The sequence below is a fragment of the Psittacula echo genome (assembly GCF_963264785.1).
Source record: "Psittacula echo genome assembly, chromosome: 15".
Taxonomy (NCBI): domain Eukaryota; kingdom Metazoa; phylum Chordata; class Aves; order Psittaciformes; family Psittacidae; genus Psittacula; species Psittacula echo.
Window position 1 is genome coordinate 8,545,429 of NC_137751.1, and position 27,777 is coordinate 8,573,205.

A 27,777-nucleotide genomic window follows, 5' to 3' on the forward strand; every position below is an offset into this window, starting at 1 on the left:
CTTGTCCTGTATTTCCCTCTCAAAGGAGCTGTGGTCATAGCAGGACATTCCTAACTTTCCTCCAGAGCATGTGGCTCCTGTCCCCACTATCATCATGGGGACAACACCTCCACATCACAAGTCCATTAAACCAACAACAAACCAGAACAGCAAAACCTGCTCTACAAAGAGACTTCTAAACACACTAAACCCAAACCTGCCTCTGGTCCCTCACCTCACATGGGCAAACCAAACAGCACACTTTGCTCCTCCATGAGCCCATCCACGCTCGGGGGACCACAGTCAACACAGGATGCAGCCTCAGTTACCATTAAGCTTATACATTAGGAAAAAATATATATTTAATGTCAGTTTCAGCTGAAGTAACCATCCTGTTACTGTTCTTGAACGTTCTCCTTGTATCATGCAAATGATAATCTCTGAACAACTGTCTGCTCCTGTAATATAATCTAAATAGACAACGTAACTCTTGTAAAAATGAGACAAAAGACATGACAAGACACTTTTCTGTGCATCTGACAAAAGCAGCAGATGATGCAAATGAACAGTTCTGAAAGGCTTTTAGAATGGTTCACTTGGCTGATTTCTGACTGTCAGCAAAAATTACCATTGAGATGCCCTGCTTAGAAAGGTCTGTATGCTGCTCCTGCAGCTCCTCCAGATCCGAGGAACTGAAACCTCTGGGGCAGGGATCCAACAGGTTTGTTTTCTTAATGATGTTTACATCTTCTGAATTTTGAAGCTTTTGTTCTATAGCCTTAGAGAAGCACATGGAGATATATCTTCAGGCAACATGGGGGCCCTGCAAGGAGACAGGGGGGTTCAGCAAACCCTTGGCCAAGAGGTCAAGTCCAAGTAAAGCAGGTAGGATCAGTAGGAGAAGCTGCACGTGCCTGTGTCAAAGTAAAGCAGTGAAGAAGCGATGCCACAGCCCTGAGAGGATGGTGCACGAATGGGCAGCAGAGGAGCAAGCAGAGGGTGACCTACCACCATGGCACATGAAGGCTGGGCAGCAGTTCCTCCCTTTCTGGGCAGCAGAGATGCAAGAAAACTAGAGGGGATGACTCAGTGGCTGTGATGAGCTTGGACTAGAAATGTGGTTGAAACCCTCCCCAGTGTGTGTCATCTCTTGTGATCCACTACCTGTGAGCACCCACTGGAGATGCCACTGGAGTAAGCACAGATAAAGAGAAAACAAAGCTTGACAAAATCAACAGTGAGATATTCCAGGATCTGGAGCTGACTGAGCAGAAACCAAAGCTATAGGAATGGTGTTTTAAATACAGCCAAAGCCCAAGTGCCTGATCCTTGTAAAAAATCCAGCAAGGAAAATGGGCTTTTTGCAAACCACACCAAGTTTCAAGTACAAGTGTCCACAGCTAAAATTCTGAATAGAAAACAGATGTAGCTGTATACATTTGTATGGTTTTAAACCTAAAATCCCAGGAAGGAGAGAGGAAACACTCCACTTCTGGACGCAATCTGAAGTTGTGTTTGTAGCTCTACAGCTGCAAAGCCAACCAAACCAGGCTGACCAGAGGGGCCAGAGCCTCAGGTATGGTTTTAGATTTACTCTCTTGGAGTTCACGGCTGCTTGGAGGGCGCTGGGAAGAGAGGGATGTGTCCTGCCAGGACAGGCGATACAAGGAAAATCAGAGGAATGTTTCAACCTGGGGATTTGGATCAATTCTCACCATCCAGAGCTCCAGGGACAGGTTGGGCAGGCCCAGGGAGCATACAGAGTGCTTGGCTTAGCACAGACACATCTGTGCTACAGAATCCTGCAAGCAAAAGGATATCAGTTACCTTCCTTTGGTGGGTGGAACAACATCTCTGGATGGAAAAGAGTACATAGTAAGGAGTTTCTTTACCATTCACCATCTCTTTGCCAGCAATGTTCATTCTAGCTTTTCCTAAACACTAAAGGCTACAGCACCTACCCACAGTCCTGGCTAATATCCAGCTTAGATCTTTCATTTGGAAAGCTAATAAAATGCATCCTCAGAAGCAATTATAAAAACACCGATATGCCTTGAGCACAGTCAATTCCTGAATGACACCAAAGCAACAAATAAGATAGAAGAGATATTGGAAGCAGGCTGATGAGCTGAACAGGTCAGCGATGAGATTGCTGATTACCATAGCTTCTCCTGCACAGAGGTACCCACCTCCCCTGGGATGGGAGCTATGCAGGACAGGGATATGCAAAACACTGGGCAAAGACTTAAAGCATTTAAGAGCTGGTGATGCAGAAGGATCCCCAGTGCTGCTGGCTAGAAGTGAGGCACTCTGGAGGTGCTGCTTGACCTGGTGTCCTGCGGGCTATCACTGCAGGGAGTGACAACACTGAGAGATCATCTTCCTCCTAAAGTGAGCCCTTTGCCAGCCAGCCTGGGAAATCCTTTGTTATCCTATTGCTTTGGGTTATCTGCTGTTTTTTTGCTATCACATTGTGTCTTGGAAAAGCAGAGTTATGGACTTAAACCTCCTATTTTACATACTAAGTTCGACATATTTAGTCCAAATGTAAATTTATACCTAATTGTCTTTCCCAATTTAACTCTGTTGCATTGACAAAACTAAGTCCCTTCTACAAAAATAAACTCGGGTTCTTTGTGCCTAAGGCAGATCTAGAATGTTATCTCCTATCCAGGATTACACATGAACTCTTCATTATAAAGCTGCATTATTTGCAACAGTTTCTGCAGCACTAGGAAATTCTGATTCTCTTTTTGGTCCCAGCACTGAGCTTCAAGGCACAAATCTAATATTAAGGAACTGCAGTCAGGATTTCTTAATAAAGTCAAAATGCAAAAGAAAAAGGTGGTCGTGGCTTGACTGATGCCACTCCATTTGCATATGCCCACTAGCAGTACTTTAGTTAATTAATATATATTTTGTGTCTGTAGATGAATATGAAATAATGGGTTTCTTATTGAAGCTTTAGGTATAAATTTATCCAACGAACAGGTTGGCTTCCTCCCTGGTGTGTTCTGCCAGTATTTTCCTGTGCAAATAAGACATAATAACTCTCTAGAAGGTGGTGACACATGACAAAACCCAAGAAGGATGCAATTGTATTTTAAAGCTACATGACTTAATTAGCTCATAAAATGGGAAAACTGGAGGGGGCAAGGGGGAAGGATGACAACCACCTTCTTCAGTGAAAAACTCTGGTTTGAAAATATTAACCCTTATGGCTCAAGTTCAGCTCGAGAGGCCTCAACCCAGAAAAGCATTTAGGCAGCACTTACATTTAAGCAGGTGCCACAGTGCCACAGACATTAGGTTAAGCACTCTGCTGGATCACAGCCTGGGCAGTCAAAGGTAGAATTCCATTTCATTCTCTGATCTGCCTCACCAGCTTCCAACCCTAACCGGTGCAGAGAAGATGGGATGCTGAAAACATTGCTAAAATCACAGAATCTCAGACTGGTTTGAGTTGGAAGGGACCTTAAAGCTCATCCACTTCCAACCCCCTGCCATGGGCAGGGACACCTTCCACTAGAGCAGGTTGCTCCAAGCCCCTGTGTCCAACCTGGCCTTGAACACTGCCAGGGATGGGGCAGCCACAGCTTCTCTGGGTGCCCTGTGCCAGCGCCTCAGCACCCTCACAGGGAAGAACTTCTTCCTTATATCTAATCTGAACTTCTCCTGTTTCAGTTTAAACCCATCACCCCTTGTCCTGTTGCTACAGCCCCTGATGAAGAATCCTCTCCAGCATCCTTGAGGCCCCCTTCAGATATTGGAACACTGCTATCCTGGGTGCAGAAAACCCCCCTAATATATACTTCAGTTCCATGGTATCGAATACATTACTGGTTGAGCTTTTAGTTAAAGCCAAGAAAGTTTTGGTCTATCACCTGAACCTTTACTCAATTTGAGGAAGGGACATGCCTGGCAGCTTCACACCACCACATGCAGGAGGCAGCCCAAGCTGTAAAGGTCAACCTGCAACATTTTCCCTTGCCATGGGACTCCTGAGACAACCCTGGAGGAGATGAATGAAAGCTCCATGCAGTGTTACTGGGGTTAACTACCTTTCCTGCATTATGGCAGTGGTGATCATAGTGATTAGATCATCTACAAGGCTGCAGCCTTGCTGTGAATAACAAAGCGCACCACAGGGAAGCCAGAAAGTTCACTGCTGTGACAGCATTCACTTTACAGGGAGCTCCGACTGGGAATGCTATCCAGAATGAGTCCCACAGAGCACCACCTCTGCAGCCTCCACCGAGTAGCACAAGGACACAGGAGACTGAAAGTTAAATGCACTGGGAAACATAAATCATGTCTAGTTATTTCCACTGCTATTCAAAATGATGTACAGGGTAAGTCTCAAGCGATATCACATCAAGAGATACGTATTCAGCAGCAGCCTCTTGCTAGTCCAAAAGGAAAGAGGAGATTTTCCAGGATGGAAGGAGATAAATTATCAGCTCCCACTGAATTTTGCTGGGAATTTTCTCCTCCTTGTCACACTGAAGCAGCCACCCAAATCTGCTGGTAGTGGAAAAGCTGCGGAAGAAGTGAGCCAACTAATTTGAGATGACTGAACAAGCTGATACTACTTGCAACTGTCATTAATCCTGGCAGAGTTCGAAGATGCCAACACCTTTTCCAAACATGAGACAATGCAATTCCTACCCCAATCAAACTTCACATATACAAAAGCCACCTGAACAAGCTAAACCAGGCAAAGTGAGCTCAAACACCTAAAAGAGGCCAACAAGAAAGCTGGAGAGGGACTTTTAACAAGGGCCTGTAGGGACAGGACAAGGGGGGATGGCTTTAACCTGCCAGAGAGGAGATTGAGATGAGCTCTTAGGCAGTTTTTCCCTGTGAGGGTGGTGAGGCTTCTGCAAAGCTTCAGAGCAGGGCAAGCGTTAACATTCACATTAAGTGTTTTACATCTGCTTTGTACTCACTGCTTGTGACAGCACAACAGCAAATCATGCCCGGGATGCCAAAAAGCAAAAGGTCAGGAGGCAGATGACTGACACACAACCACGCTGGCCTGAACGGATGACTGTAAAGTGGCCTAGCCTGTCAAAGCTGTCCATATGCTGAAATAAAAGAAAGGGGTACAAAGCAATCCCAGAGGATACCGGTCTCAAAAGGATTCAGATGTTCAAGCAGTAAGCGCAGGGTCCTCCAGAAAAACTGGGATGCATGAAGGGCACGTGCAGGAGGCAGGGGAGAAAGGCCTGCTTTAATCTGGGAGTGAAGCTGGTGTTGTCACAAGGCTGGGACAGGATTTGGTCGTGACAACTGTTACTGCTAGTAGAGTTTTCTGCTGACTCTGCAGAGCTGGGATGGACATAGCAGGGAAATGCAGCCAATTTCTGTTTCTTGCCATCACCATCAGGCTGTCAGCTGCCTTTTCACTCCATCTGAGGAGTTCAGATGGAAAAGAAACACAGCCTGAATGCTTCCCAGAGCTGAGCAGCTGAGGCTGCGATTGCAGGAGGGGCTCTTGGAAAATAGAGGTTTTGCTTGTCAAAACGAATGGGTTTGACCTGAAAGTCCTTGAGAACGGGTGACTGCAAAACCCTACAGAGACACTGAACACACTAAGAACTGGTTAGGAATTTCTAAGTACAAGCTTTTTGGTTGAAAAATCACAGGAGTGTAACAGCACTGACTACATCTTCACCAGGAACCAGCCTCGAGCCTCCGAGAAATCTGTAGCCACAGAAGAGACAGTTATCCCTGAAAACCCCCATGCTCAGTGATTACAAGGCTGGAGGACCCCCAGGCCTCAGGCTACTGCCCTGCCTGGATGACCAGAGGCCACAGGAGTGATAAAATCAACTCTGTGGCTCTAGATGAGGTAAGGAAGAGATCTGTGTCCCACAGCCCCAGCAAGCACATCACAAGTCGGTCTCCTCGTAGGAAAGGACAGATGAAAAGACAAAAAAATAACCTTGCCTTTGCATGATGAACAGGAAGCTTTCAGAAAGCTTTATGAATATAATGGGAAGAAAAAAGAACCTCATTTCTCATCTCAGTTTATTACGAGCCTCATTTACTGGTGTGTAATTTCACGTCAAATTTTCTCTTGGCATTTCCCAAGTGTGCTTTCTGTACCGAGACAAAGTTCAGTTTGGCTTGGAGTTGGTTTTTAGGCAGACACAAGCATGTTTTTTGTTTTATAGGGTAATTTATATCCCAGACATTGTAGGCACACGCACAGAGTAAATGTGCTGCTGCTCACCTTGTAGAGTGAAGTCAAAGAAGCAAGCAGATTTCTAAGAGTTATTGCTTCAGACACCCAGAAGTACTTTAAAGGACAGTTGTCCTCCTGGGAGTGATGCTATAAAACCAGCTTTCAGGGGGCCTAATTTTGCTACATCTCAGCAATTTCTAACCAAATTGCAGCTGCCAGGCACTTGGGAGAGCCGGGACCACTCCAGCTCATGCATCATCCCCACATTAATGACTGCTCAGTGCTGGAAACGTGACCACAGCTCAGCAACAGGGGCAGGAAGGGATGTCCCAGCACTGCTTCCACTCAGCAGGGCCCAGAGGGCTAATAAAGCAGCAAACCAGGGTGCCTTGCAGTAGAAGGCTGATCATACTTCAGCTGCTCATACCCATCGCTGCTGTTCAAAATGACTTAAGTAATTTATTTCCCTGCAAGAACACGGAGGGTGAGAGTCAAAGCATGGCTGTGCTGACACCACCTATGCCAACTCCTTCGCCTCCCAGACACACCAGCCTATGGTGAACATCAGCACAACAAACCTCTGGCTCACACATCCCTTAAAATGCCCATTAATGTATCCCAAAGATGCAAGCTGGACCCCATATTTTAGTGTGCTGCGACAGCCCTGCCCAGCCAAGAAATGCCTTCTGCTATGGGAAAGTCTCTTGAGTCTTCCTCACAACAGCAAGGGCTGGCTGGATGCAAGTGCTGCTGCATAGGGAGGCACTGGAGGTATCTCTGGGGTTGGAGATGAAGGGAAACCGTTGCCCGAGCATCAAACTGCCAAGTACCTGAAATCTGTCTTGCAAAACATCTCGACCAGAGCCCAGAATGGTGCAAATATCACAGCAGACCATGTATTTGCCCACGTACTTGCTACCTTTTATCCCAACAGCCATAATAATATGGCAGAATAGAGGGGCAGAATCACTTCCTTTGATCTGCTGCTCACACTTCTTTTGATGCAGCCCAGGACACGGATGGTTTCTGGGCTGCAAGCGCATGCAGCCGGGTCATGTTCAGTTCCTCATCAGCCAACACCCCCAGCATGGTCCAGTGTGTTAACCCAGTGTCTGGCGGATCCCAAATCACTGCCTGCCAGAGGCACCGATCCTGTGAAAACTCAGCACCAAGCTGACACCTGCCAGAGTCTGAAGTGAAGATAAAGACACGGCTGAGCCCTGAAATGCATTTCTTCATCCACCGGTGAATTTCAGCTGCAACACACAGCCTATTGCACGGCAAGAGTTATCACACTTCCCAGCAAAGATGATCAGCATCCTCTGGGCATGAAAACCAACTTGTCAGTAAAAACACTGGAATCAACGGAGGTGAAAACAGCGGTTCCATCCCCCTCCTCTACCTGTCCCCCTCTGCCAGTGTAACAGGCAGGGATGACAAATCATTTTCTATCAAGAGGAAAGAGAGAGACGGGAGCTCTGTGCCTGAGATTTGCCATCCCAAGGAGGGGCAGCTATAAACCACCCAAGCACAGCAGCAGCGAGCAGAGCAGTTCCCTGGCTCCCAGCGCAGAGGTTATAGCCTGTTTAGACATAATCAAAATACAGCTCCATTTCCATAAAGGGGGATGTGATGAAAAGCAATTTACCAGTTTGGAAAACTACACCAGAGCTTCTTATAAAGCATCTTCAAGCACCTACAGTAAATAGTGAGCTGACAACTAAAATGCCAAACAGAGGATCTGAATTCATACTTGTACTGATTCCTGCTCTTAAAATAAATGCAGGCAGTGACTGGATATTGTTCAGGGGTGCAAATATTTCTTCCAACCACACAACAAACACTCTGAAGAGTAAAACCAACTTCTCTAACAGGAATATAGGTACAAATAAGCAGGCTGCGGCTGTACATGATGGTAATGTATAACCGATGTACCACTACTTCTAAAGATCTATTTCTAAGACCTTTTCCAAGGTCATTCCTGCTTTGCCTATTATTTGTTCCAAGTTAACTTGATTTTTATTTAGAAACAGCCTTAAGTCCCAATTTCCAAGTGGATTTAGGTGCCTGAATGATAAAATTCTTTTTAAAAGCTGGTCTTGAGTTTAAATTGTTGGCAAGTCTGGGTTGTGTGGTGTGGGTCTTTTCATGTTTCCTAAACTGCAGGAGTATTGCTCTTGGCAATACACAGGCAGGTGACTGATATCCTGCATCAAGCCCACTGCTGTTATGGGTGCTCCATGCTACAGGGAAGCTTTCTGTGCCTGGAGATAGAGGAAGGAGGTGTGATCCATCCCCACACAGCTCTGTCCTGCAGATCAAGCTGGGCCAATGGTAACTCCTATGCCTGTCAAATAAAAATTCCCTGGGCTTTAGTGGTTCTCCTTTTGCTTTTACTACAGTTTACCCCACAACTTTTCAAACCAGGTCATGCTCTAACCTGAGGGTGCTGAGGCGCTGGCACAGGGTGCCCAGAGAAGCTGTGGCTGCCCCATCCCTGGCAGTGTTCAAGGCCAGGTTGGACACAGGGGCTTGGAGCAAGCTGCTCCAGTGGAAGGTGTCGCTGCCCGTGGCAGGGCTTGGAACTGGATGAGCTTTAAGGTCCCTTCCAACCCAAGCCATTCTATGACTAACTCCAAAATAAGCCCAGAGTTTCATGCCCTTCCCTTCCTGCCAACAGCCCCACTCGAGAATTCCCCAGCACTGGCACTGATTCTGCATCATCTGCATCTGACCAGCTTTGTGAGGACTGTAGTTCCTCGTATAAATCCTCAGAAATATCAAACGAGAGGATATTTGAACAGTGCGTACTCCCCAGATAATCAAAGGGAAGCTGGTGATTCTCCCTCAAAGCCTTCAACTGCTCAAAGGCGCGTTCTCATCTGTTGCTGCACCAACACCTCCTGCAACCAACCGCGATGTAAAGCTGGGAGGCATCTTGCAACAAACTCTGTGCTCCTCAAACCCCTTCTCTCAGAGTTTTGGGCTGATTTATTCCCACACTTCCCAAAAAAACCCCTTTGCTACCTCATGTGTAATTCCATGCCTAATTCATCTCAGCAAAGCTGGGCGCAGATGGGGGATAAAAAACCCTTGTGCATCCTAAGAAGCTTGTTTCAACCCTAACTACTGAGTCTCAGTGAACCCTCACAAGCCTAAAAAAGCCTGATGAATAAATTACATGCTTTTCAGCTACCCATTTTTCAAAGTGATATAAAATGGAACAACACTTTATCACAGATCTCCCATTTCCCACCCATGCTGGTGCCGGTGAAGCCAGCAGACGTGACAGCACTGGAGGGACACTGGAATTCACACCCAGACACTGATGGACAGAGTGGTTAAAAAGGGATTTCAGGTGGTGCCAACCGTCAGCTCTCTCTGCCTTACGCCCAGACTTTAATGTATTAATCAGAGAACTGAGAGAGAGAGAGACATTTGAAGATGCTGAAACAAAAAGCCCTGGCAAGACAACATTTCGCATGACAGCAGTAACACACATCACAGAGACAAAATGTGACACCTGGTATTAGATGTCTGTGTGTTTGGTTGACATTGTAAGAGAAATTCCACCCTAACCAGGGGTACTTTGATGACAGGCACTAACTATATAGATATTAGGTTCATACAAGTAGAAACCCAGACATATATCTGGCATAACAATGGTATTTATGCACTCCCCATTATGTCTTTCGCTCTCCATTTTAGAGACATGCACAATGTTATATAAAGACACGGTATCTGCATCAGAGCCTGTGTTCCCAGTTGGAATGGGAAAATCAGCCTGTGCTGGTCTTATTATTACAAAAAGAGAGAAAATAAAATCAAAACATCTTTCTGATGACTCAGAGCCCTGCCCTGACATCCCGCCTCTGCTCCCACCCAGCTCCCACCCAGCACCAAGAGGGATTTTCTGCCTCCTATAAGGCTGGATACAGGCTGCCCATCCCTCTCCTCAGCCCCAACAGAGCCATGGATACCACAAGAATTGTTCACTCTAAACACCCTCACTGTTTTCTTCTTAACAAAAAGATACAGCCATCATTTTATGGCACATGTATGCAGGAAGAGAAGGATTTGATTTTCTGAATGCAGAAAGAGTCAAGCTCCCCTGTGGAATTTAAATATACCTATTTGATGGCTTTCCTGTTTGCTTTCCTGCCTGACCCTCTCAACATTTTGGCACATGAATAATCATGCCCATACAAACAAAATGGGCTCCTTCATGGATGAAACGCACACGAGAGATTTGTACCATTAAAATGCTATTTAATCTATTTTTAGGGTTTCTGGAAGATTGAAGTGTACACAGGCATGGTATCCTCTGAGAGAGGATCAACGTCACTGCCAGTGCAGTTTGTGTCTAGGTAGCTGCAGGATGACAGTCTGATTATTAAAGAAATCACCACTAACAACAACATGTCCAATGCCCTCATTGCACCCACTGGATTTTTAAAGCTCCATATTCCCTTATTGCTGCTCTGCACACGGATGCAACTCTGCCTGCTGCATGCACACAACTGCTGCCTTGGCAGCACCAAAATCTGGCCTGTTGAATCTAGATGACAGATTTGGGGGGAAAAAAAATCTGGGATATCAGGAGGACATGCTCTGCTTTTCCTCTGGAAACAGTCTTAAAAGATCCAACCAAACTTCAGACAATTTAACTTGCACAGAATTTACTTGCATAGTAAAAAGTAGCTCGAGTCAGCCATTAAACCTCAAAGGCATCCCTGAATTGTGCTTTTCTTAATGAATTCAATAATCGATTCTTACTACACAAATAAGGTGGGGGATGGATCAGCTAATGAGCATTCCCAGTTAATTGCTTTCTTCAAGTGACAATTTGTATAAATGGTACCACCAAAGTAGTAATAATATCCTTATTGATTAAATTAATCTCTAAAAGACAGCTCTAATAAATTTAATTAGCAGTGGATGGCAGGAGCACAAGAGACACTGAAAACAACCTTGTAACCCATCCCAGACTTTGAAATCATGGCAACAGTCATGCAATAGACTCTTGTATCTCTATTCCAATAGACACGTGCAATTTTATGGAGCATCTTTAGTGAATGCCTGTGACTAACCATGAAAACCCATTAAATCCTCCCTGCAGAGGAAAAGTGAGACACGCAGCAAAAGCAGACTTCCCACTTGGTCACACAGTCACTGGGACCACAAACAGCTCTAAAATACAGAAAAAGGAACAGGGATGCTCAGAGAAGCCTCAGTGCCAAAACTCACACGTGGAACTGGTGGGGATCAAGAGCAGCACCAACACCTTCGAGCCGTGGAAACTGGACACCAGGTTCACCACATCAGAGAAGAACCTCTTAGAAAGAGTTAACAGAATTGACTCACAGCTTGTATAGAGAGACCAGGTTATTCCTCCTGGGACCAACAGCAGGAGCTGAGCTACTTGCTGTCCCTATTCTGGTAGTGAGACCCAAACCAGGTACCAGATCCCTCCACATGCTCTGGCTCCAGCAGCTTCACAGGCATCGCCCGGTCACCAGCAGGATGAGACTTCCACAAACAGTCTGCTGAGGCATGTTATTAACACAGGAACAGATCAAGTGTTTGGTCCTTGAGACTGTCAACACTGTAAGAATGACCTGGCACTTATTGTAATTTGGTTGCAAGACACACATTCAGAGGGGAGAAAAAAAACCATGTTGAAAACCTCTCAGTTGAAATATTAGCTTAAACTGCCTTGCTTAGCAAACACTTCTCTGCTCTTTGCCAAGAAAAGAGGAATTAGACTCAATCCTGCCTCAGGAAGTGAAGCAGTGGACATCAGGGACAAAAGGAGTGAATAAGCACAACCTTCTGGAGATACTCCAGTGTGATAAAAGAAAATGCAATAATAGAGAGAACAGCATGTTCCCCTTGTCAGGGCCAAAGCTACCCCTCAAGCAGAACAGGAATTTGCCTGGGGCAGCCACATGCTTAATGGCTTTATTATTATTATCTGAGCAATCTGAGGATGCTTCCCAGCACAGACAGCAGTGAGCCCAGAGCCACCTCTGTGCATGTAACAGGTTTATTTTTCTCATCCAGCTGAATTCAGCAGCTGAAAGAAACACATGGGCTGTTCATTTCTCCACACACAGGTACAGTACAGCTCATTTTAGAATATTCGAAGTCAAAGGAGGTGATCCTGCCTCTCTATTCTGCTCTCGTGGGACCTCAATTGGAGCACTGTGTGCAGTTCTGGAGTCCTCAACAGAAGGACATGGATCTGTTGGAGCACATCCAGAGGAGGCCATGAGGATTTGATAAGGGTCTGGAGCACCTTGCGGATGAAGACAGGCTGAGAAAGTTGGGGCTGTTCAGCCTGGAGAAGAGAAGCTGTGTGGAGACCTCAGAGCAGCTTCCAGTGTCTGAAGGGGGCTACAAGGATAGTGGAGAGGGACTCTTCATCAGGGGCTGCAGAGGTAGAAGGGGTGATGGGTTTAAACTTAAACAGGGGAGATTTAGGTTGGATGTAAGGAAGAAGTTCTTCCCTATGAGGGTGTGAGGCGCTGGCACAAGGTGCCACAGGGTGCTTGTGGCTGCCTCATCCCTGGCAGTGTTCAAGGCCAAGTCAGACAGGGCTTTGAGGAACTCACGGCAGGGGGATGGAACTGGATGATCTTGGGTCTTTTCCAACCCCAACCATTCTATCATTCTATATTAATGAAACAAGACTCTCGTACAGTCTATGGCCTTGGATCTTCTAGGTTAGGACAGCTTAACCTTCTCAATAATTTATTTCATTTAGTTAATTCAGATTACTTGCATTTAATTTTACCATAATATAGTTAACTTGTGCATTTGCCCAAAACACTAATTTTTCCATGTCCCTCCCTTAGCTTCAATGGGTTTATTATCTCATTTTTGGTCTTGCAGCATTTTTGACAGAACATGAATCTAATGTTTAAAAAAATGTCACATGATTGTCAGAAAGATGATGGAATTTGCCCCATCATCAAAAATAAAATAAATACTTGCTGTATTTATTCTCATCCCAAAATCACTGAAACAAACAAGGAAGCACCAAATTACTTTTGTGGCTATAGACATCCACTTATCAGGCAAACAACAAAGCACCCACAAAAAGCCTCATAATTTTCTATTCAAGTTGATTCTTTAAAATGCTTTTATTAATAAAGAGCCCTACATTACTGGTAATGTGATCTGGCTGGGACAGACCCCAGACACACAAGAGCACAAGCACAAAGGAAGGGACCATTAGAAACAGCTATATCCATCTGAGACCCAACATCTGTTTGAATCCGTAACAATTCTCAGCTTCCTTACACACACAATGACTAACCTTGGATAAACTACTTATAACTGAAACTGTACTATGAAGTGGCACTCCAATACCTGGCAACCAGAGACATCTCCAGGACCACTCTCTGCATATGCTACTTGACAATGGCCAAGGGCCATGACATGGGACTGATGTGCCATGAGCTCCTGGTTGCTAAATAAGACAGTTGCACACAGACTGATTTCTGGAGTTCAGGAATGGTTTAAAATCTACTTTCTGCATAGTCTTACAAAGTGGATTTCCTAAGTATTTTGGCTCTCAAAACCACCAATGTTTTTAATATCTTGACTGGAATACACAGTGTATGAGTGTACAAACAGCAGGAACACATGGATTAGAAACCCAAAGTCACTTGGGAAGAGAGAGATTACTTTTTTCCAAAAGGATGTTTATAAGCTAGCCTTTCTAAAAAGTTCAGCATGTGAAAAAGAAGAGGACATATCCTCACCACTTGTCCCTGAGACATCCACCTTATTTTTCCAGTTAAGAAGCCAATCTTCCCCAAAATCCCCCTAAAACCTAGCAGATGGGCTGAATTAGCGGTTGGGAGAAGGCTGGTACCACAGTGATATTATTAAAACATCCTGCAAACAGACAAACAAGGACAGCCATAAGAGAAGCTTGTTTTAGAGCAGGATCCCTCTATACCCAAGCAATGATGTGCATGACGATGGGCAATAATTACTTCACACAGAGAAGAGCTATGTGGCATATTTAAAGCTCTTAATTTCTATTCCCTTGTTTAAGTGAGATTATTGCTCCCTGTAGCCACAAACAATAGATTTCTTAAGTTTCTTCTGACTTGCCAGCAAAGCAAATATCCTCTGGTAAATCTATGAACTGAACAATGATTTCTCATTTTCACAACAGCACAGTCAATCCAATTTTCCAGTTATAAGTCTCAAGCCTCTCCCCATCAGCTTGTTAACGTAAGTGCTGTACTCTAAAACATGCCTAAAAGAATCTCCATAGGCTTCGCCATCCCAAGTTGCTTCTGAACATTGAATTCATTGCTTATGAATCACTTCACTGTATGTAAACACTTGAATCACTAAGCCACATCTAATACCATACACAGTAATCAAGTGATGCTGTCACAGTGGATTCTGTAGCGACAAACGTCTGCATGGGTGCACTGAAGCAGCTCTAAAAACAGGGCTATTAGTGTTTCACTTTTAAAAGCAGGTTTTGCCTGTTTGTGAACATAGTTTATGCGCAGATGCTTAATGCCTGTAAAATATTGTCAGGCCTTGCGTCTCCTTGAGATACTCACAAGAGTTCCACCAACTCCACTAAGGCTGTCCAAATGACACTGTATTTTTCCTGGCAATTGAGGCACCTATGAAATTATAGGAATGATGTGACAACGTGACCTATGGCTTAAGCTGCCATGCCATTTCATCTCAGTACCAAGTCAGACAGATAAGAATCCAAGGGAAAAAACTACTCACCCCTCAAAGCAAGTCATTTCCCCTCCTTAAAGTTAAATTAAAACGTATAAAACAAACCAAGGCTCAGATCCCCTGAAGCATTCTAATAACTGTTCATGCTAACTTGTGAAAGTGTTGTTTGGGCTCCCTAAACACTGCTAGGTGCAATTTTTCCTGCGCGCATGTCACAAACCTTGATGCCGAGCTCAATGTTCTCCCCGCCATACACATCCATCCCAGGATCCAGAAGCCCAATCTCTCCAAAGAACTTTCTGTGCACAACAAAAGAGCAGCCGATCATCGCCGGTGTCCTGGATGAAGAGAAGAACAACAGAAATGAACCATTATTGGCATTTTCCAATTTTTAATGGACCAATGGCTAATTTTTGCAACGCTCCTGTTGGCTTCAGATGTTTCCTGCCACCATTTATCATAGAATCATAGAATGGTTTGGGTTGGAAAGCACCTTAAGATCATCCAGTTCCAACTTCCTGCCATGGGCAGGGACGCCTCACACTAGACTATATCACGCAAGGGTCTGTCTAACCAGGCCTTGAGCACTGCTAGGGATGGAGCATTCACAACTTCCCTGGGCAACCCATTCCAGTGCCTCACCACCCTAACAATAAAGAACTTCTTCCTTATATCTAACCTGATCTTCCCCTGTTTAAGTTTGGACCCATCATCCCTGGTCCTATCACTACAGTTCCTCATGAAGAGTCCAGCATCCTTGTAGGCTCCCTTCAGATATCATCCCAGACACTTCTCAGCAATGAGTGAGCTCTGTTCCTTTGGAGACATTATTTTACCAGTGCAGTGAAACTGTCCCAAAGTTCATTTTACTGTCTATACACTAGAGAAAGAGTTTTCTTGGGATTAAATTACTGAAAAGCTTTCAGGTCCTGGCTTTTTCACAGACGCCTTGGTCTGTCTATGGGAAAGGGCACAACTCTGGGTTTCCATTCCCTGTAAGTAAAGGAAATGTAATAATGGCATATCCTTTCTCTTACTTTCTTCTTGCATGTCTAGTACAGACCAGACTTCAGAACAGACGCTAGTTTTTAGAGTATCCTGTGAAACAGGGTTCCTGATTGGGATCTTCACAATATACCATAAGGAATCATCACCAACCAGCAACAAGCAGCTAAACTGTGCATTTGCAGAAGGAAAACCTTCAAAAATTCAAAGACAACAGCTTGCAGAAACATCTGCTGAGTCATTCGCCCAGTTCCACCATTATGGCCAGGGCTCTGCTTTAGAGATCAAGTTGTCACATTCACCCTGTAAAACCTCATGCCTTCCAGCTAACAGTGCTGCTCGGCTCCACATGTGCAAGAGCAGCCAAGCACAGTGTCTGGTCAGGGAAAATGATGGAGAAAAATGAGAGTGATACTAATAATACTGATATCAGCGGAATAGCAGAAAGACTGGGGAAAAGTGTAGTGTCAGGGGTTAATGCATAATAACTATGCAATTTCAAAGACATAATAGCTGGTTGTGTTTATTAACAATCCCGGCTGCAACGTGCACACACACTATCCCTCCCTCATTACCTTGCAAAACACCTCACCAGATCTCCATTAACATCATCCTCATCTCATGCCTTGAGATGAGGATGCTGTTCTGATTCACACAAGCTGAGATCATGTTCGGGGGTAGTTTCTGAGTGGTTAAACACTTGTGACCCTCTCCATAAAATTACACTTTGCCACAGAGCATGGCACTGAACAAAACCGTATCATTATGTTCTTGCTGCCTGGGGACATACTAATCTGCTGCGGTTATGGCACGTGGAAAGTTTACCCCCTGGGATATTTTATGTACTAAAATAGAAATATAAGAACTATCCTCCTATTTAACTTGCTTTCATTTGAATCCATACTGTAAAGGAGGAAAAAAGGATCCGCTTGGAGGGATGAGCAGGGAGGAGACAATGAATTTTAAGGATAGGCCATGCCAAGGTACTGCCAGAATCTGCTTGTATGGGGAGCTATAGGACACCTTTGCCCATCCAGAGCTGAAAGCACTGAGAGGTGGAAGCTCCACCACACAGGATGGGATGGCCATCACCTGTGCAGCTCCTCACCTGGGCCTAGGCGACACACTCTTTGTGCTGCCTGCGGAAGACCTGCAGGATGTAACATCAATGCTAGACGGTGTATCTGGATATCCACAGCACTTAGAAATGCCCATTCTCCAGGGGAAAACCTGGTCTTGAGGTAGAAACTGGGCAACAGGATCATGTATTTAACAGCAGCCTCAAAACCCTGGCTCAAAGCACATTTCATGGCTTGTCCACGCTGCAGAGCACGTTCAAGGCTAACTAAGCAGTTATGGCTTGCAGAGGTGGAAAGTACCCTCAAACATACCCAGCCATAGGTTACAGATAGGTAGCATCAAGCCCACACTCAACTTCTCCATCCACACCTCACAAGACGTCCATATGGGGCTCCCTAATCCCAAGGACCTCAGCTTGGCTCTGCCAAATTAATCTTCATGAAATCCTCAAGCTCCTTGGAGAAAAGGTTCTAGCAACTTAAGTATTATTATTTATAGACATTATAATACTTCTGATAGACTGGTAGAACAGCTGCAGGCTGCCGTCATATTAAATTAGTCAGAATTGAAATCCATCAGAGGCTTATGTCAATGGATTTCTTCCCTGACAGCGAGCTCGGCCTTCCTTCCAATCAGCAGTATAATGTTTCATGGTTTGCTGCCACTCTAGTACTTAAGATTTCAATTCTATTGCTTTATTTGTAGCAAGTTAACTGCCATCAGCAGAAACAATTCTTTCTGAAATGATAACCACGTTACAGATGCCAAATCTAATAGCTCCATTATCTTAGATTACCTCCTGGAATTAAAGAGAAGGGTAAATTGTTCTGGTTTTATGGGGAGTACGCAGTTCATCTCCTCCACTGGGAATAGGTGTGGTGGAGCATGGCAACATTTGACTTCACTAGTCAAAACCTGCTAGGTCTGTTAAAGGCACTTGGAGAGCAGTTAAAGCCAGGGAAAAAAAATCAAGTGAAAGTTTCAGACAAATTAAGCTGCATTTCTGACCCAGTAACGCAGATCGAGACCAGCAGGTCAAAGGAGGTGATCCTGCCCGTCTATTCTGCACCCGTGAGACCTCGCTTGGAGCACTGTGTGCAGTTCTGGTCTCCTCAACATAAGAAGGACATGGAACTGTTGGAGCAAGTCCAGAGAAGGCCATGAGGATGAGCAGGGACTGGAGCACCTCATGTATGGAGACAGGCTGAGAGAGTTGAGGCTGTTCAGCCTGGAGAAGAGAAGGCTGCACGGAGACCTCATAGCAGCTTCCAGTGTGTGAAGGGGGCCTACATGGATGCCAGACAGGGACTCTAAATCAGTGACTGTAAGGACAGGACAAGGGGTGATGGGTTTAAACTTAAACAGGGGAGATTAAGGTAGGATATAAGGAAGAAGCTCTTCCCTGTGAGGGTGCTGAGGCATTGGCACAGGGTGCCCAGAGAAGCTGTGGCTGCCCCATCCCTGGCAGTGTTCAAGGCCAGGTTGGACACAGGGGCTTGGAGCAAGCTGCTCCAGTGGAAGGGGTCCCTGCCCGTGGCAGGGCTTGGAACTGGATGAGCTTTAAGGTCCCTTCCAACCCAAAACATTGTTATTCTATGATTCTATGATCATTGGGAACTCGCCACCAGATAAACAAGGCTTTCTGAACTGGAAGCCGCTCAACAGCCATACACAGGAGCCATACCCCACGAACTCCTTTTTCATCGTTATTTTGCAGCATACCTTCACTTCATAGACCACAGAGTCACCTTTCCAAAACATTCTTAGAGACACCCTGGTTGGGCTTTCACAACTTTCACCTTCAAATCTTCCTAATCTTCATTGCTTTCCACATCCAACACAGTGAAGCATGCAAAACAACATTCCCGTGCAGGTCCCAAGTCCCTCAAGCAATAGAAATTAAGTGCTACATTCTTCTTTGTAACAATGCCTCCATATTAAATAAATGAGGAATCAAGCGGCGCTCAACAATTTAAATGAAAACACCATTTGATTTTGTAGTAAATCCTTCAAAAAGGTGGACATTTACAATAATAGATAGCTCATCCACAAGGAAATAATGGCCTGCAGACAAAGAGCTGATAAAGCCTCTTGTTCCTCTGCCTCTTAATTAAAAGCATTAACACAGTTTGTTTTTAAAAATCACCCAGCTCAGCTAAATGCATTTTTATTTGTCCCGATAGCTATTTGTGCTGTAATGAGAAAGGAAAAGCAGACTTTGGCAGGGAAGGATGAACAGAGATGTTTAGCACAATGATTGGATTTGTATTCAGAAATGCACAGTGTTAGATCCCTGCCATTCGTTTGGTTGGCTCCTCTATGCAGTAAGTGACAAAAAGGTCAAGAAAAGAACCTATGAAATATCCTCAGCATGAAGCTCTAAGATGAAGAAGATACAGGGAAAAACGTTTATCCTAGCCTATTAAGTTAGTATAATGGTCTTCGTTTCTTTAGTGCACAGTTATCATCTAATGATTAAAAAGTCTCAAGTAGATTGCTTCTTCAAAGAAATAATTTTCCTACACAATTGGATTTTGCTTCCAATTTTATACTAAAGCACAATTAATAAAATCTGTAGAAAAAAGGTATCAGAAAAATAATCGGTGGTCACACCACTGCGAATATACTTTAACAACTGCTGGGGTGTCCAGTTTCTGCTGCTGTTTCTGATAAACCTCAGTCATGGAGCTGCTCACCTTCAACAACACAATCCCACTGCTTTAGCAGACACAGCACCATGTTCCATATATTTGGGCTGGTCCTTTACCTGCCCAGCAAGGCATTGCCTGTCCCTCTCCTGAACCTGACAGTCCTAATTTAAGATGCCCAAATCAAACATCTCCATTTCCCCATTTTGAGCTTTCAGACTTGTCCAAAACACACACAATTCCCCACTTTCGCTGCCTGTCGGCACCTCCATGCTTCCGCAGGGGGTCACTGGTGGGCGCCAGAAGCTCAGCAGGAAACACTGGGAGACTCTGAGCTCCATGGCTTAGATTTAACCAACTCATAATTTGTAGAACATTTCAGGTAAATGACCAAATCCCATCAAATTAAGCCCATGGTTTTAAATAATGGCCTATCATAGAATTATGGAATCATAGAATAGTTAGGGTTGGAAAGGACCTTAAGATCATCTAGTTCCAAGCCCCCTGCCACAGGCAGGGACACCCCACACTAAACCATGCCACCCAAGGCCTCATCCAACCTGGCCTTGAACACTGCCAGGGATGGAGCATTCACAACTTCCTTGGGCAACCCATTCCAGTGCCTCACCACCCTCACAGTAAAGAACATCCTGTCAATTATTTCCCTGATGATACCAGGTTAAGGAAGAACACCAGCTTTATTTTTACATGCCACTCTATGATAAAACGCAGTTTTCTTTTGGCTATTTTTAGACAAAATTAAGGACCTGATTTGCAAACAGAAACAACTGTCAGTGCTGTCACCTCTGTGCTTCTGCATTTGGGGCCCAGTGAACATACTGCAGAATAAATAAAGACCGGGATGAGTCACACAGGTTTAGAGCAAGCAAATATGTGCCTGGACATTAAATGCAAGTATGTGGCATTAATGTTTGGCCCCTCTGGTTGTAAGATGGGGTTAAATCAGACCCTACCCACAGGCAGCAGACCTCCATGGGGTAGAGACCCTACCCCACAAGCTGTGTCCCTGGGGCTTGGGGATTGCTTGGCCTCCTGAGGGGACTGCAGGCTGGAGTACTCCATTGCGGCTCGCCCCTGGCCAGAGCACTGAGCCCAGTCTGAACACTGCAGGGTGGCTCTGGGGTGCTGGAGGGGCAGAGTCTCTTCTGGGTGCTCCAAGGCCCACCCTGAGGCTGTCACCATACCTGAGTGATGTGCTGTTCTCAGGGGATCTGCAGTCAGACTGCCTGCAAAGCCACAGAACAAACCGCCGGTCCTTCAGGGTTTGGGAGGGGGCAATGACAGAGAAATGGAAGAGGAGATGAACCAAATGAATCAAAAATTAACTGGAAAACAAGAAGCCCATTTTTCAGTTGCAATTGGCTTAGTGACCACCAACATCCCTGGGAACTGCCCTGCAGAGCTAGGCTCTTGGGGCCTGTGGAGTGATAAGGCTGTGACAGGAGAGGCTGACCAGAGCCCAGAGCTGGAAGCAACCCCATTCTTTGAAATGAGATCATGGCAAGGCAAGCCAACTCACTGTACAGGGGAAACTTCATCACCTCTACCCTACCATTGTGCTTCCCTCCTCTTCCCCTGTCCTCAGAGACAGGTTTGGCCACATGCAGGGGCCACCAGTGAGGACGAGGATGGGGCAGCACCCTCCTGCCTGGCACAAGACCTCACAGCCCTCCTCCCCACAAGCTCCTCAACTGCAATGGCAGATTCATGGTGCCCTGTCTTACCCCTTTGCCTCTCTCAAAAGCAAACATGCAGGGCAGATGTAGCCTGGGTGCGTGCTATGGAGCTGTAAAAGTGAACTTCAGATCATTAATTAAAGAACTTTGCAGTAATGGAAGCGTGTTTTGGTGCCAGGGCAGCCACGGAAGGTGGACAACAGCGGCACATGAGAGCAAGATCATAGAATCATAGAATGGTTTAGAAGGGACCTTAAAGCTCATCCAGTTCCAAGCCCTGCCACGGGCAGGGACCCCTTCCACTAGAGCAGCTTGCTCCAAGCCCCTGTGTCCAACCTGGCCTTGAACACTGCCAGGGATGGGGCAGCCACAGCTTCTCTGGGCACCCTGGGCCAGCGCCTCAGCACCCTCACATTAAGGAATTTCTTCCTTATATCCAACCTAAATCTCACCTGTTTAAATTCAAACCCATCACCGCTTGTCCTGTGACTACACTCCCTGATGAAGAATCCCTCTGTAGCATCACAAAAGCCCCAAAACTAATGTCACACAAGGAAGCACATCTCCAAAGGAGAAACATAAACAGCTTCTGCCTCCCGCAGGGAGGCATCTACATGCAGATGAGGAGTCAGGCAGGAGCCATGCTCTCAGCTCCTCTTCACTGCCTGCGTAATGGCTTGGGCAGATAAAAGCTGGATGCCTTTCTTGAGAACGTAATAACATTTCTACAGAGGAACAGCATTTCAGCCCACAGCAGCATACCTTGCTGAATATTATCCCCAGGGGGGCATCTGCAATACTTGTTTCTTGAATAATTCTAGCTTCCCTGCCCCAGTGACCTTGGTTAATTGTCTGTTTCAAATGGGTTTATTTTCCCCTGTTGCTAAGTACTACAGAATCCACAAAAGAAATTATAAATAAGAGAAACCCCATAAAGGAGATGCTAGATTGAATGCCTTTCCTGAATTTACTGGAGATTAATACCACATAAACTTTTAATAGCAAAGAAGCTGTGAAAACTATGTATTTTTTAAAATACCTATTATGTCTACCCATGTCTGTGACCTTGCTCAAGATAGATTTGACTTTGTCGCTGTTGTGTGCCAGCTCCAATTTCCATGTGAAGAACCTCAGGCAAAGCACTGAACTTCCTTGCACCTCTGTTTCCTCATCTGCCAGGTGAGTGCAATACCTAGATGCTCTCGAGAAAAAGCATTTTTAGATCTCCTACCAGAGAGGCAAACCAGAGTCTCAGATTTGGAGGTGTGATAAACCAGAGCATGATTTCCATATATGCACTGGCGCACAGTCACTGTGATAAAAGATATAAAAGATAGCAAGAAAAATACTCTTCCTGTCTGAAAAGTTATTGCACACCAGGACAGAATACAAAGGGGAGAACAGATTAGCATGGATGAGGAGTCAGGAAGGCAGAGCGTTTAGTTAACCTGGTTTTCCTTTTCTTATATTACTGGTCCCCTAAAGGTCCTACACTCAAAGCAGATCTGCAAATTGCTGTTACATTTTCCTTGCATCGGAATTATCCAGCCAGAGTGTATCTTGTAATCAAACCCAGGAGCTAAGCCACAAAGCCCTGATAGGAAAATAGATGTTTTCTTCTGTCTCATTAGTTAAAACATGTTAACAAACATGAGATAAAAATCTACCAAAACAAAGCATCTTGTTATTTTAATCTGAGTTGGGAAGGGAGAGGAAATCAGAGTCTTTTCCCCACGCTGTGCATCACTGCACCGTGCACAGAAAGCTGCTGCTCCTTCACTTGGGGTAGGTAAGGAAGGCACACACCTTGAAAGATTAATCAAGAGGAGGTCACGGTCTCTTCCGACTATCATCTGCCTCTTCAACTCGAGTGCCAAGCACCCTCCTGAAGAGCTGATTCAGGGCTTTTGAATCCCATGTGAACTTTTCATTAAAACAGAAGTGCTTGTCTATGCAAATCAGGCCTATTTAGTCCACATTAGAGATGCAGAACTCCCCAGGGCAATGTCAGGGACTGGCTTCAAAGCTCCACCAGAAGTAGCTTAAAACCTCATTTCTGCTAATGAAATCCACCTCATTGGGCAGCTCTGAGCAGAACGGGAGGTGCCTTCACCCATCCTCCTAGATACTTGGAATGTACCTGCACAGCTACAGCCAACACCCTCAAGCCATCTTCCAGTTCCTCAAGAAGACAACGATTTCACATAGCCCTAGATTGAAGGATGCGCATTTGTACCACTTCAAAAATCCAATGACAAGGAAGGAAACGAAGGCTGAGATTTCACTGCTGGGAAGGTGAAAGGTTTCTTGTACTTATTTTCTCTAACGTGTGATCTTTTGGTACTTGCAGCCTCTGATTTACAACAAAATGTTTGGTGCAGAAAAAAGACCAAATCTTTATCCTTAGAAATACCTAAGATGGAAACCAGAGTTTGGGTGTCAAAGACCACACATGCTTGTCTAACCTGGTATTTAATCCTAATCCCGTTACCACTTGTTTTCAAACCATAAAATCACAGACTTTGGTGTTGGAAGAGACCTTAAAGCTCATCCAGTTCCAACCCCCTGCCATGGGCAGGGACACCTTCCACTAGAGCAGCTTGCTCCAAGCCCCTGTGTCCAACCTGGCCTTGAACACTGCCAGGGATGGGGCAGCCACAGCTTCTCTGGGCACCCTGTGCCAGCGCCTCAGCACCTTCACAGGGAAGAACTTCCTAACGTTTCATCCCAGTCTCCCCTCTGGCAGGTTAAAGCCATTCCCCTTGGCCTGTCCCTACTTGTCCAAAGCCCCTCTCCAGGTTCTCTGGAGCCCCTTTAGGCACTGGAGCTGCTCTCAGGTCTCCCCTTCTGGAGCCTTCTCTTCTCCAGGCTGCCCCAGCCCAGCTCTCTCAGCCTGGCTCCAGAGCAGAGCTGCTCCAGCCCTCGCAGCATCTCCATGGCCTCCTCTGGACTCACTCCAACAGCTCCACGTCCCTCTTGTGCTGGGGACCCCAGAAGGGCTGCTCTGACACCAAGAGTCCTCTGGACTCTCAAATGTGCACATCCAATTCCTTATGGACAAAGTAGACCTCAATTATGCAAAACCTGCAGTGGGCACACTGGGGGTCTGCCCTCCCGCTGGCTGTGCCCCCTGCCCCAAGAGGGTTCAGCTGCATGGTGCTGCTCACACTCACTGAAGAGCTGGTCCAAATCACTTCTGCAGGAATTGCTTTATCAGGAATACAACCCTTTGCTGTCTGTCAGGAATAATCACAGTATAGCTGTAGCTTCATCTCCTTCCAGTGTTGCTAGACTGCCAATTAAATGACAATTACTTTTAGATGTAATATGTATAACTAACAGGCACTTAACAGGAACATGTTATTTACTTCTCCTTTTTTAACATGAATATATTTTCTCTCAAGGGCAGCAGACTTCCTTCAGCAGACCCAGTTTCCTCCAAACGCTCAGCAGTTCCTCCTAAACCTAAATTCCTCCTGAACACTAAAGTTGAGGCACTATCAGAAATATGTGTTGAGTGAGGACTTCTCATTATTAGTTCTGCACAGCCCCATGTTGCTTTGGATATATGGCTGTAATGGATGCTGAAGTTTAAGCTTCCAAAGAGTGAAGTTATTGGGAATTTCACAGATATTTCCACAGACAGAATTTAGGCAAACACGTTTATGTTCACGATAGGCTGGTACCAAGATCAGGGACATGAGAAATTGTTATTGACAGATGGAACAGTTTCACTTTGTGGGTAAATGAGAATGCACTGAAATAGCCCTGTAAGCACCTCAAAGAAGCTGAGTAATGCATTTATTTTGACAACTACCTGATAGGAGCCCATTGGTAGGGAGGGCAGCTCTCAGGTTTATCTTACCCTTCACGCATCCATAGTGCAGAAGCACAACTCCTGAGAAATATAACAGATACAGTCTGTGCCTCCAGCGTTTAATAGTAAATGTCAGTCTCATTTTTCAGGGTCTGGGGTTTATTTTAAACACTGAGCAAAACAGATAGAACAGCAAAATGAATATGGGAAGAGCTGCATCGAGCCAACTTGTAAAGATGACTGCCGGGGGAGAGGCTGTTTCGGATTCACCTGTATCTGGATTAGAGCAGATCTACCTAACCACAAATCAGATGTACCAACATTTGCAACGGGATTTATCTAAACTGCCTGTTTAAGGGTCAGACAACCGAAGACCAACAGCTTCAAAAGCAGAAATCACATGCCATCCCCAGTACATTTATCACACCAAAAGACCTATTTTAAGGCTCTGTGCCTTTCTTCCCACAGCTGTGCACAGGATGGGGACCACAACTTCTCTGGGGAACCTATGCCAAGGCCTCACCACCCTCACAGGAAAGAGCTTCGTCCTTATACCTAATCCAAACCTCCCCTGGGGACTACCTGAAGTCAGCATTCAGGGAGCAAGAGAAATGTGAAAAGCAGGTTCTTCTTCCCCTTCCAATTGTCATCCCAAGGAATATAACATTACTGACTGACTACACACAGTCAGACTGGAGAAGTCAGCACAGATGTTCATTTAGCCATGCCTGCAGGCGCTTTCTTCAATTTGATTTGGCAACAAGCTTCCAGGACTAAAAGGCACAAGGTCAAGGGAAGGCCCAGGCTTGGCATGGACACAGGCTCCTCTCCAGGAGGCAGAGGAGACCTCCCGTCACCCACCATGGTGCTGGTTATGTGGAGGGGTGTTTGAGATGCTTGGGTCATTCAGCTCTGCAATATGGTTTTGTAGCTTGCGGCATAAAAATGCAGCTGGGAGCAGAAAGGGGCTGCTCCCTTTTCTAGAGAAAGGCAACATCTTTACCCAGGGAATCCCAAGTGCTTTGCCATTCTCCTTTTGCTAACAAAGCATCTGTCCAATGCTATAATAGGTTTGTGGCCAAAAGGCTGACTCTTTTATTAGTGTTTTGCCTAAAAGTTAAGCAACATCAGATTCCCTGGGGTAAAGGATGTGCAGTTTGCTCTGGCAGACCTCCAACACGCTGCAGGCATTAAACGCATCAGGACTTTGTGACTGAATCCATGGTCTGGAAAAAAACTGGAGGGAGTGGATATCAGTGCCTGAACTCCTAGGAAAGGAGCTGGATGAGTTGAGAAACCTTTATCAGTGATCATGTGTGGAACCCTGCACATGCAAAGACTTGAACTAAACCAAGAGCTGCAATGAGTTCACAAAGTAAGGACACACTCTCCATGAACCTGAATCCAAACTGCCTTCAGGTTCTTGGGCAAATGAGTATTTGTAGGGATTGGTGCATGGACAGGAGGTTGCCAGGAGGGACAGGAACCAGCTGACCCTGGGGAGGTGCTTGGGCGGCAAATATAAGGAATTCTAACTGCGCAATAAATCGTTGATGACCCGCATTCCATGAATGCTCTATGTCTCAGCCCTAGTTCGGAGGGAACTAGTGCTTCTGTCCCTCACCACACAAGTAGCGAGAAACTACAAGTGGTGACCCCGATGTGATAGCAATGGATGTGAGCCACGTGGTACAGGTACTGGAGGCCCTCGTGCAGCAAGCTGGGTTGCCAAAGGCGATAAACACGGAGCCAGCGGGCCACTGCATCCAATGGTTGCGAGGCCCGGGGGCGGTGGAGGCCCCCGTGGACGTATTAGATACCTCCCGATGGGGACGGATCCGCCAAGAGCTTTTGGAAGCGGTCTTGGCTGGGGAAAAGAAAGCAGGAGATCTAGGGGAGACGTGGGGTGCCATCGAGAAAGGTGTCTCCGGGAGAGGAGCTGCTTCAGCGGCTGCGGGACACGGAGGCGCTGCGAGTGGAGGAGCCGCGGGTGCAAGCGCGGGAGCTGTGGAGGAAGGTGCCCCGGGAGGCACGGCCGGAGCCCGCGGGCCGAGCGGCCGAGCGGGCAGCGCCGGAGCTGCAGTGCGACTGCCAGAAACCGCGGCCACGGCAACAGCAACAACGGCAGCAGCAAAAAACCCGGAAGTGGAGTGTTGTGAGCCCTGGCAACACTCCCCTTTGTGCGACAGGGCAAGGGACGGGGGGGTTCCCCACAACGAGCGACAACAACCCTCAAAGTCTACCCTGGGGGAATCCTCCCTACTAACGACATTGTCTTTATCCTTGGCTACCAGGCCGGAGTGTTCAGTTTGGCTTTGATTTTCTAGGGAAAAAAAAAAAAAAAAAAAAAAAAGTACCCTTATAGCCTTTTGAACACGGTGTGTGAGTGCTGTGGCGGGCTGTGGACTTGAAACCCCATATACAACTCGTTTGATAATCTCTCTGTGATCCACATGTACTAGAAGTTGGCAAATATATATCCATTTATATCCATGTTTCTGTTAGCCCTTGGAGATTTTTTAAGGATATTGCTGACCACTTCTCCCGATGTAGGCTGGCCACCTGCATCGGAACGAGTGTGCATTTTGGTCAGTGTAAAAGCCCAAGGCTCGTGCGATGTGGGGGGGGGCAGAGCCT

The 27,777-nt window shown here is 45.8% G+C and overlaps 1 protein-coding gene across 1 annotated transcript in view; it reads right to left on the reverse strand.

Moving 5' to 3' along the window:
- The window catches only part of GALNT17 (polypeptide N-acetylgalactosaminyltransferase 17), a gene marked incomplete at both ends in the record, with an annotated part of 187,865 nt that overhangs the window by 52,446 nt on the left and 107,642 nt on the right, over positions 1 to 27,777 (reverse strand). The window contains one exon of the mRNA XM_080630235.1: positions 15,114 to 15,231. Coding sequence (XP_080486361.1) covers positions 15,114 to 15,231 — 118 coding nt within the window. The remainder of the gene's footprint in view (positions 1 to 15,113; positions 15,232 to 27,777) is intronic.